This window comes from Narcine bancroftii, chromosome 4 (genome assembly GCF_036971445.1).
Source record: "Narcine bancroftii isolate sNarBan1 chromosome 4, sNarBan1.hap1, whole genome shotgun sequence".
Classification (NCBI taxonomy): domain Eukaryota; kingdom Metazoa; phylum Chordata; class Chondrichthyes; order Torpediniformes; family Narcinidae; genus Narcine; species Narcine bancroftii.
This window is the reverse complement of record NC_091472.1, coordinates 252,218,847-252,232,984: the sequence shown is the minus strand read 5'-3', so window position 1 is coordinate 252,232,984 and position 14,138 is coordinate 252,218,847. Positions and strand designations below refer to the sequence as shown.

Sequence of the window (14,138 nt, the reverse complement as noted above, 5' to 3'; positions counted from 1 at the left end):
ATACACAGATGAAGGAAAAGGTTCTTTACTTTAAAGTTGATAGAAGCACAATGAGGCCATGAGGCTGCAAGCCTCCATTACAGATCTGCATACTGTGTGTCAGCTCCCTGCTGGCAGCCAAGTCTAATCAAACAGTAAGGCATTGCTAGTTGCAATGCAACAATTATCTCTATCATTACAGTCTACTTGGATTTTCAGAAGACCTTCCTGACAGGGTGGCGTACATAAGGCTGCTAAACAAGATAGGAGTCCATAGTCTTATAGGAAAGGTACCAGCATGGATAGAAGATTGGCTGACTGACAGAAAGCAAAGAATGGGAATAAAGTGGGTTTTTCTACCTGGCTGCTGGTGACTAGTGTTAAATAAGATTTTTTTTTAAATTTAGACAGACAGCATTGTAATAAAGCCCTTCTGGTCCATAAGTCCAGGCTGCCTGAATACCCTAATTAACCTACAAACCCTGAATGTTTTTGAAGGCTGGGAGGAAAATGGAGCACCCAGTGGAAACTCACACAAACAAGGGGAGAACGTACAAACTCCTTACGGACCGCACTGAATCAAACCTGGTTTGCTGGCACTGTAACAGCATTGTGCTAAACACAGGAGCCAGTGTTGTGTCCACTACTTTTCATGCTGTTGGTAAATGATTTAGTTAACGCAATTTATTACTTTGTGACCATGTTTGTGGATAACACAAAGATAGGTGGAGGGTAAGATAGGGTTGAGGAAGCAATCAGCCTGCAGAAGGACGGACAGATAGGTTGGAAGAATAAACAAAGCAGTGGCAGATGGAATATAATGTACGGAAGTATGTGGTTAAGTCAGTAGTAAGGAAGGTAACTGAAATGTTAGCATTCATTTCAAGAGGACTAGAATATAAAGGCAAAGATGTAATGCTAAATCTTTACAAGGTGTTAGTCAGACCACATTTGGAGTATTGTGATCAGTTTTGGCCTGATAGAAAGGATGTGGTGGAATTGGAGAGAGTCCAGAGGAGGTTTATGAAAATGATTCCACTTAATAATGTAGGAGGAGCATTTTGGCCTGTACTCACTGGAGTTTAGGAGGGAGCTCATGGAAAGATTTCAAATACTGAGTGGGCAAGTAAGAGTGGACGTGGAAAAGATGTTTCCAGTCATGGGAGAGTCTACGACCAGAGGACACAGCCTCAGAATAAAAGGCCTTCCCTTCAGAACCGAGATAAGAGAGGTTTCTTCAGTTAGAGGGTGGCAAGTCTGTGGAATTCATTGCCACAGACAGCTGTGGAGGCCAAGTCATTGGGTATATTTAAACTAGAGGTTGATAGGTTCTTGGTTAATAAGAGTGTTAAAGGTTATGGGGAGAAGACAGAAGAATGAGGTTGAAAATAGTTCAGCCATGATTGCATTGTGGAGCAGACTCAATGGCCTGAATGATCTTATGGTTTAATGATTTACACAGCATCCCGCCATCTCAAAATGTATTTTCATTATGCTGGGCATAAACATTGGAGCTTATTATCTAATAACACTCACAGTGTTTGACACTTTCTTAAGCACAGTTAACACTGGATAGTCAATGTTCAAATTCCTAGTGACATTTACTTCCTGAAAGTCTGAGAATAAGTTATAAATTTCAAGTGCTGAAGACCATAAGCCATATCCTATCTATCATATTGCTATTTCCCTAATACCTCCTGCTTCTGGATAATTCAGCCCCATATTGTTGAAGAATTTATTGTAACTTCTCTTTCATATGTAAAGTCCAACACATCCACAGCCTAACATCTACATACTTTCCCTTTGAATATTGCTTCCCTCTTCAAAACATCTTATTTTTTGTTCTTTTTCATCTTGTGCTGAAGTCAAAACCCATCTCCTGATCATTAAAATCATTCCGTGGCCTGGTCACGATACTCTGCAAACACCTGAGGGCAAAATGACACATTGGTGTGGTCCTGAATATGTGTGAATTTGAATAAATAATGTTAAAAACTAGGCCAAAATTAGCAACTATGTCAAAAAGTTGTCAAGGCTAATATAGTGAGAACCCCTATAATCGTCTACTCTGTACAAGGTCACAAAAATGCTGGCTAAGATAGTACTTTGAATATCCAAATCTGCAACAATGGGGTTTTAAGCAGTAGTTTGGAGCAACATAACATTATAGAGCTCACATAGTATCTCTTTGCTTCAAAGCTCTGGGCTACTTGAGAATTAATTTTTTTTTCTAAAGGTATTTATTTTTCTATCTACTTAGCGTGTGCCAGAAAAAAAATCAGTGTCTAAAGTTGGCCACTGGAGTTATGCAAATGACCTGCTTGATTTCCTCTGTAGGTTTACTTCAAGGACACAAGCATCATTGTTTCCAAAGGGAGTGAATAGTAATTTCTGACCTTTCACAGAGATAAGATTATTAACAAATAACTGTGGAGTCTTGGCTCTTTTCTTTAAATTAGTAACATGCATAGATCTAACACTCTTCAATAGCTTTATTTGTGACATCCCTGCATACTATATTGCCACAGTTGAGAAGAATCTGGGTAATAATTTAAGTACAGTTTAATGTAGCTGAGAACTGAAGATGCCGTGCCACACATCTCATTCCAGTCTGATCTTGTACAGCAAATGATAGTCCCAACAAACTTTAACACTGATGCATTCCATAGGAACCAGGAAAATAAAAGCTAATTTTTTTGCATGGAGTGGCTTATTTTTAAATTTTAAAACCAAGGTAGGAGATGCCTCCTAGCTCGAAGGATCCAGAAGCAATGAACTCCAATGTTGGCTGTATGCAGTTTGCACTATTTTTAACCACATGGTTTTTCACTGGGTCCTCTGGTTTTTCCCAAAGCCCCACGAATTGGGGGCTTAACTCACTCCTGTAAATTAGCCCAAACTGGCAAAAAGAATTGAACAGAGAGTTCTCGGGCATGCGTAAAAAGAACTTGCAAGGTTACAGAAAAACATAAGGGACACAATAGTTTCCATATATATGTGTGTGTGTGTGTGTGTGTGTGTGTGTGTGTGTGTGTGTGTGTGTGTGTGTGTGTGTGTGTGTGTGTGTGTGTGTGTGTGTGTGTGTGTGTGTGTGTGTATCTATATATATGTAGATATATACACACCTTGCTACTTTATTTATTAAAACAGGAAAGTGGCAAATATTGGGGTTTATGTTAAATAAAAAATCAGTTTTGTCTTTGTATTGTCTCAATATCAAACTAAGCATGGCTACTTAAACAGAATCCATCATTTCATTACATTACACAAAGCATTTTCAGACTCAAAGAATATTACACATATTCTGTCAGTAAACTGAACAAATAACCATGAAATACTCACTTGAAGTAAAAGAATATGCCGAGAGAAATCAGCAGAGATGCCACTGATAATCCATGCCCAATCACTGCCAAGTACAATAAGTTCAATGCTGTCTGTTTAGAGAAAAGGAAGAAAAGGCATTTTAGACTTGTTGCCAAGTTATTTAATAACTATGAAATGTATTGAAACCAGACGTTCTACCTTTAGCTTTTCCTTTGTATATGCATTACACTGTGTGTAGTTTGTCCAAGTTCTGTTACTCTCTGGGTGTCGAAACCATCTCCCACTTTCATCACAAATCTTTATTGCTTTCTCTATTTGGGACACAAACAGAATAAATATCTCCTGACAATGTAATAAATATCTCAGAGTGAAAGTTTCTATCGAGTTACATTAAATGGAAATGACAGTTTTACTTGGATAGAGAATTGGAAGTAACTTTTTTTTTCCTTTTTTGGCTTGGCTTCGCGGACGAAGATTTATGGAGGGGGTAAAAGTCCACGTCAGCTGCAGGCTCGTTTGTGGCTGACAAGTCCGATGCGGGACAGGCAGACACGGTTGCAGCGGCTGCAGGGGAAAATTGGTTGGTTGGGGTTGGGTGTTGGGTTTTTTACTTTACACAGCAGGCAAGTAACGTTCAGTTTGCGGATGTAACGTGCATGCGCAGTTTGCCACGACCAGCTTATATCATATAAATATTAATCACATTCTCATTTGGCCTTTCCAGTTGCAGATATCCACCGACCAAGATCAGTTTTTATTAATCACCCGAAAATGGCCTGAATCCACAGGTTGAATTTCTCAGAGATGTACATTATTAATGGAAATGGAAAAAAAATATAATATCCCCAGTTTCCATCACATGTCAAACAATAAACAATGTTGCTATTAAGTGTGTTTCAATACCGTATGTTAAATTCACTTTTTAAGTATTGTGATTATAAATGTGATGGACAAAGAGGTAATTCATCCTTGGCCTTGCGATTCTTTGATGCTCTTTCTGCCAGAATTTGGAATGTTTTACTCATAAATGAACTTTTGTTAAAGATTGTAAGATTCCATCAATCCATTTTGATTTAACAGTATATCCAAAATAACACATGAAAAAATAAAATAAATACAATCCATTTATAAATAAATCATTGAAGTCTGATAAATGCACAAGGAATAAAACAGACATCATCATCTGACAGTGTGTCATGAAATGTAGAATATGATTAAGGCTGAAGAATAGTAATTACTACTTGAGTCCCACTTTCTCATTCTCCTTTTTCAAAATAATACAATTTAATCTTCAACGGTGCTGTGGCCTTTTAAAAAAGAGCAGAATCCATCACACTAATGAACATCTGCGTTGCTCCATCTGTTTAGAAATTCTGTCCATTATTGTATTATAATGGTTTTTGAGCTTGTGTTAGTACAGATTCCATCACCAATGTGTCTATGGACAGATGGTCGTGTAGGATGACTGCGATTGGCTGAGAGTGTAGCCACTCCTACTGGCAGGTCTTAAAGGATTGCTCCTAGCCAGACCAGGTCATTCTGGACTGGTCGACCTACTTGTGATATGCTCCAATCTTTTAGTTAATAAAAGCCTTGGTTTGGTTCAACAAGTCTTTGGTTCTTTCGACGCACTCTACAGAGTTTCTATCTGGGAATCCTTGAATCAGAATTTGAGAGTACTACACATCACTTCTACTGTCAGAAACTTAATTTTAGTCATTGGTACAATATGATCCTGAAATTCCAACAAGAAATTTGTCAGTCTGGAACTGTCGGGTCATTGAAAAGTTCAAGATAATGGATCATTTCCTTTCATGCACATCCACCTACAATGAAATGCACATAAAATAACTTGAGATATTAGCTCAACTCCTTGTGGGACGTTGGCTAAGATTATTCTGGCCCACTTATTATGTAATGGATAAAAGGGCAACCTTATTTTCAAATACTTAATGAGAAGGGAAAGAACAACATTCTGTATAACGTGAAAAATGTCACAGAAGGATATTAATGAAGTGTCTTCTTCACAAGATTTGAACTCTGATCACAGAATAGTATTACAGCTGAAACCATTTTTTACAAAAAAAGCAGATTTTAGGGGATGACTTTGAGACGGTGACAGAAGTCTTGGGGAGGGAATTTGAGAAGCTAAGGTGCAGAGCAATGAAATAAAGAATATGCAAGATGCCAGAATTTGATGAATGTAGGGGACTTGGAGAACTGTTGTGCTGGAGGGAGAGACTGTAAAGGAATGGGGCTATTGAGTTTGATAATGTTTAATATTCTAAAAGTATATATCACCAAAAGTTGTGTCTCCTCTGAAGAGTCGTATTGTTTTTATCACATTGGAAGTTCATTAATGAAGGTTCACTTCCAAGAGTCTCAAATCCACTCAGTTTAGAATAGCTATAATCATTGCAATGCTCTTTTTCCATGTGAGAGAATAGTGTGGAGGGAAAGTGGAATGCATCAAACAGTGGAACAGTAGGCAGTCATTCAACTGACTTAACTCCTGAATGCAAGGGAATGACCAGGTATACCTGGTATTGCAAAATTCAGTCCAGCTTTAAACATCTCATACAAGTTGAATCACAGATATACAAAAGCTCATTTGCTGCTACTTTATAAAAATAAGGATTATAATTAAAATTCTTTGTGACACAATGGGGTCTGAGTCTATGTGAGATGAACCATGAAAATCAAATTGCAAAAAAACATCATGAGGGGAGCTTTGATCCAACATTTCAAAATATTTAGAGAAATTCATAGGATGGATGGATGGAAACTTTGGTTTGGTGCTTTAGGATAGGAAATATGACCTATAAATGAGTGAAATTGGGAAGGATTTCAACATCCTAAAAAGGTAAGAGATATTTTTAAATTTTATTTTGTGAACAACAATTGGCACTTTGCCAGTTGATATCTTTAAATCTGAATTTTTCCTGTTGAACATTAAGCAGAAGTATTAAGAGAGTTGGGAATGAGACACGTATTTGGAGTGAAGTACAAATCGGTCTTGATCTCAATGAATGTCAGAAAAGACTCGAGAGATGGACTAGCCTATCCGGATCCCCATAATCATTGCAGCTGTTAATGTTCACATTTGGCCAAACATAGGGAGGGACGAGATCCTGAAAAGGTCACTTCACAGATGTGCCCCTGTATACTATTGGAGACTGGGAGGCAAAGCACTGGAAGGGCATTAAAGTAATAAACACTGAGGGCTGCAAACACAAGGGAAGCAAACTCATGGGTCCTCCAATATTTATGGCATTTCCCCAGTCAGAGTGGGCAAATTCATTCCCTTGGATAATAAATCAACAGGAGCTGCTTCTATCAGTTTGCCAGCTCTGAACTAAACCTGCCTGTACTGTCAAAGAAACAGCCTTCCTGTGATCCATTTGCCAATTTTTAAATGTATTTAAATAAGGTCCAGTACATTACGCCTCTGAACTTCCTTTGCTCATGCCTGTTACACATGAAGGAAAAATGTATAAAAGGAAATACAAGGCACAGCTGTTGTTGAGATTAGGCAAAACTAATGGAGATGAGCAATCACTTAGCCTGAACATGGCTAAATGTTAGCACAAAGACGACTTCAGCTTGGAATGACAAATCAATGGCTGTTCGTACCTGATGGATCAAAGTCTTGAAAATAATCTGGACATCGTTGGATAGCCACAGTCCCTGGAGGAGTATCTTCCCAGCACAGCCACCCATCCCAGGTCCTGTTGCAAGTGGTGCCTGTCGCTGGTGGGAAGGAAGTATGTTTGACTTGCAGTAGTAAATGTCTGTACTATGTTTGTAATGCATAGAGTCATTCATTGTAACCCTTTAACTATTGCACAGACTAGTGGAATTACATTCTCCATTATACAAAGCAAAGCCTTTCAAAAAACCATATCTGGCGAATTACATTACATATTTCACATAGAAATGTACTGAATTCACATCAGAGAAAGAAGACAATTTAGCAGGACTGGTTATTGGTAGGTGATCATCATTCTCTTCTTGCTTTGTTGCTGATACATAAATAAAAGGGAAGACCAATTGTGCCGAGGATATTTGGACTGCAAGCGAATGGACAGATAAGTTAAGTTATTGGGCATAGGCTTAGCAAGGAGAACTTAACATGGGGAAAATGAGAACTTATGGACTTTAGTAGGAGGAATGAAAGGCAGATTATTATCTGAATGGAGGGAGATTGCAAATGAGTGGAATTTTATTCATGAATACAAATACAGGTATATTATATTGTTGTTCAGAGGGCAAATGGGACATTAGGCGATCACACAAAAGGGATGGAGTTTAAAAATTTTGTTGCAATACTGCAGGATACTGGTGAGACGTGCCTGCCTGGCATACTGTGTAGTGCTAAGAAAGGATATTCAAGCACTGAACACAGTCCACAAGGAATCCACTGAGTTAATTATCATGGATGGACAAAAAAAAAAATCAGATATGATTCATTGGAGTTTGAAAGAATAAGATTCATTGGAGTTTGAAAGAATAAGGATGATTTTAAATTTAGACATACATACAGCATGGTAACAGGTCATTTCGGCCCAATGCCACCCAATTTACCTACATCCCCAGTACATTTTGAATGGTAGGAGGAAACCAGAGCCCCTGGGAGAAATTCATGAAGGCAGAGGGATAACTTACAGTCTCCTTACAGACAGAGCAGGATTCGAACCCCAGTCCTGATCACTGGCACTGCAAAGGCATTGTGCTAACCATTACACCAACTGTACCACCCCAAAAAAATGCATTTAATTGTATTCAATGAAGCAAAGCATTGAGGGACTAGATAGGCTATCATCTCCTATTTTCTTGTGTTCTTGTTTCTTAATCTTTTTTTAAAATTTAGATGTACAGCGCAGTAACAGGAGCCCATGTCGCCCAAATACCAATTAACCTCCAATTTTCATACATTTTGAAAAGTGGGAGGAAACCAGAGCATCTGGAGGAAACTCACTTAGACACGGGAACACCTTACAGAGACCACCAGATTCGAACATAAGCCACTGATACTGTAATAGCTTTGCCCTAACTGCTATGCTAACCGTGCCACTTATTAAATTTAAATTTTAAATTTAGACATACTGCACGGTAACAGGCCATCTTACATCCAATTAGCCTACACCTCAGTATAATTTGAATGGTTGCAGGAAACAAGATCTCCCCCCCCCCCCCCCCGGCCAGGGAAAACCCACGCAGACATGAGGAGAATGTTCAAACTCCTTACAGGTAGCATGGGATTCAAACCCCAGTCCTGATCACTGGCACTGTAAAGGCATTGTGCTAAACGTTATGCCAACCGTACTGCCCAATTATTATGCCTTTCAGCCCTTTCATCGAGATATTGCCTGGATTGGAGAACATATCTTATGAAGCAAGGTTGACCGAGCTAGAGCTTTTTTCTTTGGGGCAAGGAAGGTTGAGAGGTGACTTAATAGGAGTATATATATTTATGAAATGCGTAGATGATGTGGACATCGCAAGGTGACAATAGCGAGTGCCTGAGGACATCTGTTTAAGGCGATTGGAGGAAAGTTTAGGGGAGACAACAGAGTTAAGATTTTATACACAGAGAGTGGTGGGTACTTAGAATGCATTGCCAGGGCGATATTGGAGACTAGTACAATAGGGGCATTTAAAAGACTCTTAGATAGGCACATGGATGAAAGAAAAATAGAGGGCTTTGGATGTGTGGTAGGGAAGAGTTAGAACGTTCTGGAGTAAATTTATATGGGTTGACACAACATCATGGGCCAAAGGGCATCGTCTGTTCTTCCACTCTTTTCTCCTAAATGTATTCAACTAATTTTCTTTGAACAAACTTTAGGGCCAGTTTTTATGAGGCCTCGTGATCTAACACCTCACAAAATCTACCCAGCTGGGATATATTGCATTGAAAAATTATGGATCAGCGCTTCTCTAGTATTTTTGACACTCCCAGCAAGAATCAAAATGTGCATTATGTTCACTCTATCAAGTCTTGTAAAAAGTAAATAAAGAGGAATTATTTCAGTTGACAGTGAGATCAGTAATCACAAGAAACAGATTTAAAAGATGACACCAAAGGGCCATTCATGAGGCAAAGGGAAATGACTGAATTCAGCAAGTTGTTACAATCTGGATCACCCTTGTAGAAAGGATGGTGGATGTTGATTCAATACTTACTTGCATTTGAGAATTAGACAAATCCTTTGTGGAAAAAATATTATCTACTTTATATTATAAAATATTGAATCTAAAAACACTTTAATCAGGATCAAAACTGAATGGGAGAACAATTTTAACATGTCTCTTTCAGAAGAAGATTGGACTTCAGTTTTAGCCCTTATCTAGGATTCATCTCTGTGTGCTTGACACAGTTTGATTCAATTTAAAGTGGTACATAGAGTACACTTTTGGAAAGTTAAGCTCACTTGAATTTACCCAGATATTAACTCAATGTGTGACAAATGTAAAAGTTTGAAGCCTCTTTGATACATATGTTTTGGTTTTGTTCCAATTTGCAAGAATCTTGGACTGATATTTTCTGAACCTTTCAGCCACCTTTGGGATTGATCTACAACCATGTCATTAATTGCAATGTTTGGCTTATCCAGAGATGTAATCGTAAATTTATCGACTAACCAAAGGCAGGACTTAGCATTTTCTACATTACTGTTGAAATGGAAAGAGGACTTTTCACCCACCCATAGGCAATGGCTTCTGGATATCATGTCCTTTCTAAGATTGGAAAAGATCAGATATAATGTCTCTTTCGATAAGACATGGGGTCCATTTATGGCTTACTTTCACAATTGGAATGATCAAGGAGCAGGTATGCAGTAAAGGGGCATTAGGTCGTACGTCTGCTTAATTTAAACCTTGGTTGTGGATGGGGTCAGATTATCAGAACCAATGTTTTTTTTTTCTTTAGTTTTTCGATGTCCTTATACTACTCAATATATGTATGCATTGGAATACAAGCCCGTGTATTATTATTTCTACATAATATGATACAATCTAAATGTATAATATATTTAATTTATATGGACTTAGAATGTTCTTGATAAAATTTAATAAAAATAATTTTAAAAGAAAGAAAGAAATATATTTAGAACTTTCAGGATAAAAAAAAAATCAAGGGAGAATAATTGGATAACTACCTAAAATAGATGGCACACGTACAATTTCTGAAATGACCTCTCCTGCATGATACTGTTCAATAATTCTAACATTGCCCAAATGTGAAAAGAAAGTGCCATTACTGTATGTTAAGAAAATACATCACATTATTGTAATGAACAATCATATTATTCCCATTATTCAAACTATCACCAGCAATAAAAACTCTGTTTAATTAATATCCTCATGCCAACCACAGGTGAAAATATTTCGAAGTGAAATGAATTTTAAAATTAGCTTTAGATCTCTAAGGATTTGAAGGCAGTTCTATATTTTCCGTTCATCGACAGAAAGGGAAAACAGATACGATAAATTGATGCTGGGCTCAAAACCTGCATCCTTTTATAATTTCAACAGCGTAAACCACAACAATAGTCCTGGTCACTGCACAAGTGTTCAGTGAATTACTCTTAACAACCACAAAGAATGCCAGTAACTTCAATGGAGCACCAAATAAATGTAATAAATGGGAATTCACTAAAAAAAAATCATTATTTAATTAGATTTGAAATTGATCTTAGTTTTCAAGAAATAAAAATGAAGAAGTGATAACAAAACCATACCATCCCCTTTCCCTTTAGAGATGTTGATTGGTTTATTGATCCAGCAGCATTTTATTTTATTTCAGATTTCCAACAATGGTGCTCTTTCTGATTATAAGAAACCACAGCAGGAACGGCAACAAAATCTGGGTAATGTTCAGTCTTGAGCAGGTAATGCCATTCACATTTCGGGTAAATCAACATCTCTAACCAAAGAGACCTAATTGCTTCCACCTGGCTGTCAACTGTATTTCCATGACCCATCTCCTCACTTACAAACAAGACTCCAACAGACTTTGTTTTTGCACCTAAGATTATTTTTTACCCACCTTTGGAGACAACGATACTCAGAACCTTGAGATACGCGTTTGGCATCATTATTTTGTAAGGCCAAAAGTTTGAACTACGTCACTGGTGCACACAACAGCAACTAAGCAACAACAAAAAAAATCTGTGAGAGAAGAGATGGCTGTCCATTCAGTGGCAACCTCACACTGCTTAAAGTTTTAGTGGTTGCTTACCAAAACAAAAAAAAGGCTGCAAACAGTGCCAAAGCTATTCTTAGTCACAGAGAGGATGATTGGAGCATTCCACTGTTTGCTCAGTCTCATGAGTACCCTGCTACAAGAGACTATGAATGACTATGTGCATGGGATCTTTCTGCCACTATTCTCCAGTCTCAGCACCTTCCTGGAGAAATTATTGGGACAAGTTTCTGTGATTTCAGCCCAGTTCTATTACCTCAACTTTTTAAACTAAACTCTGCTGTGAGGACATTAATTTTGTTTGGTGCACAATCGTGTTTACAATGAACCCATGCCTCTAATTCACTGGTTGATTGTTTTGCCAACAGTTACTCTTTATTAATAAAATGCTAAAAGATAGGTTTTTACAAATGCTAACTTTACATCTCCGCTGCCACACCCAACCTCCTTGCTACAAACTCCCCCTAGCTGCTCCCTGGATTTGATTCAGACAGCCTTGCAAACAAGTTACAAAACACGGGTAAGTACTTCATATCATTATCAAGTGCATAGCAAAAATAGTCTGCCACACTAATATTAGCTCCTCTTAACTCCTCTACATGCCAGATCCCTCAAAATTTGCACATAGAGCCAACTGACCATTTGAACTGGAATAACATCCATAAATTACTCCCTTTACAGTGAAGGTAAAATTGAGAGATGTCTGTTGCATTGGTTGAGCAGAATGTTCTGCTTGTTGAGGGGGGGGGGGAGTGGGGGGGGGGGGGGGGAAAGCTGAACATAAAAGCAATCACTGGCACAACAGCATTGTTTGCAAGCAGTTACTCCTTCTATTACCATTTCCTTTGTACATGGAAGACTGCATAATCTTTTGGTAGCATTCATATTGTGCAGTCATTATTTTTTCCCTGGTAAAGCCAAGTCCACGGTATTGTTCCACTGACACACTCCCTGTACTGTTGTTCATCTGGGTTGCTGCAAACAGCTGCTGCAAAACAAATACAGTATCAGGGACATGATAGAGTAAAAATTAGTTTGTAGTTAAGAACTCAAAATACCTATAATAGCACTTGTTCCACAGCTTTTGAAATGCAATTCTATTAATTTCAATAGAATTGAACAGTTCAAGTGGAGTTGAATGTGTAGAGATAATTGGGAAGGTTGTTCCATAAATCCCTCTCTCTCTCTCTCGCTCACAATTTCTCCCTTTCTTTCTCTCAGTATGTTTGCGTCTGTTAAGATTGCAATAAGTTCAATTGTATTCCCAACAATCACACATCCCTATCAGCAAAAACATTCATTCAAAAAATTACATTCTTTGGAGATTGAGCATAAAGTCTCTTCAGTTCCAGAAAGTATGTTTTTTAGTTTAACAAAAAAATACCAGGAATGCTCTTCACACTTGACAATGAAATACCGGGTCTGTGAGCCCTTTAACAGTATCATGAAGCTAAGGGGGACCCAACCTCCAGTAGTGACGTCCTGAGTGATGTATTACATATTTGCAGGACAGTGAAATCATAGTGGGAATAAAGCCCATACACGCACAATTTATAAAAGAGCGTGGGAAAATCTCCTGCAGCGGGCTTCAGACTGTTCAGACTGAGGACAAGCACACAGACCAGCTTCCTCACAATCTGGCAGATCTAGGTCCCTGAGCCTACAGGTAGCCCTCTCATATAACAGGCCATCCTTCACGGTGCTCATTATGTGCTTGGAGAATTCCTCCTCAGCTCTTATAGAGAGGAGCTAATGCACCTCCCGGTCCCCCCAGTTGGCCACCATTATCACAACACTAACACTAAAACTACATTAACACTACACACTGATTCTAAAACTTACACTAAAAACCTTCAAAATATAACTACATAATACTGAAACTACACGTTCATGTCATGTCAATACTACACTGACACATGCACTAAAAATACCTTTGAAATCAGAACACCTTAACCACACTGAAACACTGACCTTCCCTCCAAACAACCTGGCCAGACTGACTCTGTTTCCCGCCAGGATAACGCACGCATGCAGGCAATGATAACACTAATGCTACGAGGCATAGTGAGTCGTCCGTTCACATTGGAGCCCAGTCAAAATGGCTTGGTTCTGATACAACCACTTTGATTGCATCAGTCCCGGGTCGATTTGAACCCCCTCCTCCCCCATCGGGTTCGGAGCGTCCACGCTGGCGGGCAAACCTCTAAATTCCCAGGTTCCACCCATGTTCGAAAAGGTCAGGACTTTTTGTCAAAACTGTTTATTATTTGGCTGCTTTAAACTGTAGACCACAGGCCATAGACACACAACTTTATCACCATCGTCCCATCATTCTCATTTTCTTTAAAGGATACGGTGGAAAAACTGATGTAATTCTCCCATCATGCTGTGATTTATTGCCTCTGACATTCACTCTAATAGAACTATTTGGACATGCAGCTAATGGATATTTTTCTTCCCTGAGTAGGTCAGCATTAAGCAAGAAATTCATTGATACAAAGATGTTAAATTTAGTAACCTTTTAAACAAAACCACCTTATAACAGTTTGCACCTTATAACAGTAAACTTGGCACATAAAAAGTCACCATTAACTATTCAAGCAAGGTATGCCTTTTCCACCATTTA

General features: G+C 38.4%; 1 protein-coding gene across 7 annotated transcripts in view; it reads right to left on the bottom strand.

Annotated features, from left to right (window-relative positions):
- LOC138761862 (calcitonin gene-related peptide type 1 receptor-like) overlaps window positions 1–14,138 on the bottom strand; it is a 95,762-nt gene that overhangs the window by 26,872 nt on the left and 54,752 nt on the right. For 6 of the 7 annotated variants that reach the window (XM_069934753.1, XM_069934756.1, XM_069934757.1 and 3 more), the window contains 4 exons: window positions 12,350–12,500; window positions 6,937–7,053; window positions 3,502–3,614; window positions 3,322–3,413 (listed from right to left, as the gene is read on the bottom strand). In XM_069934753.1, the coding sequence (XP_069790854.1) occupies window positions 3,322–3,413; window positions 3,502–3,614; window positions 6,937–7,053; window positions 12,350–12,500 (473 nt within the window). The remainder of the gene's footprint in view (window positions 1–3,321; window positions 3,414–3,501; window positions 3,615–6,936; window positions 7,054–12,349; window positions 12,501–14,138) is intronic. The other variant, XM_069934755.1, reaches the window with a different exon arrangement.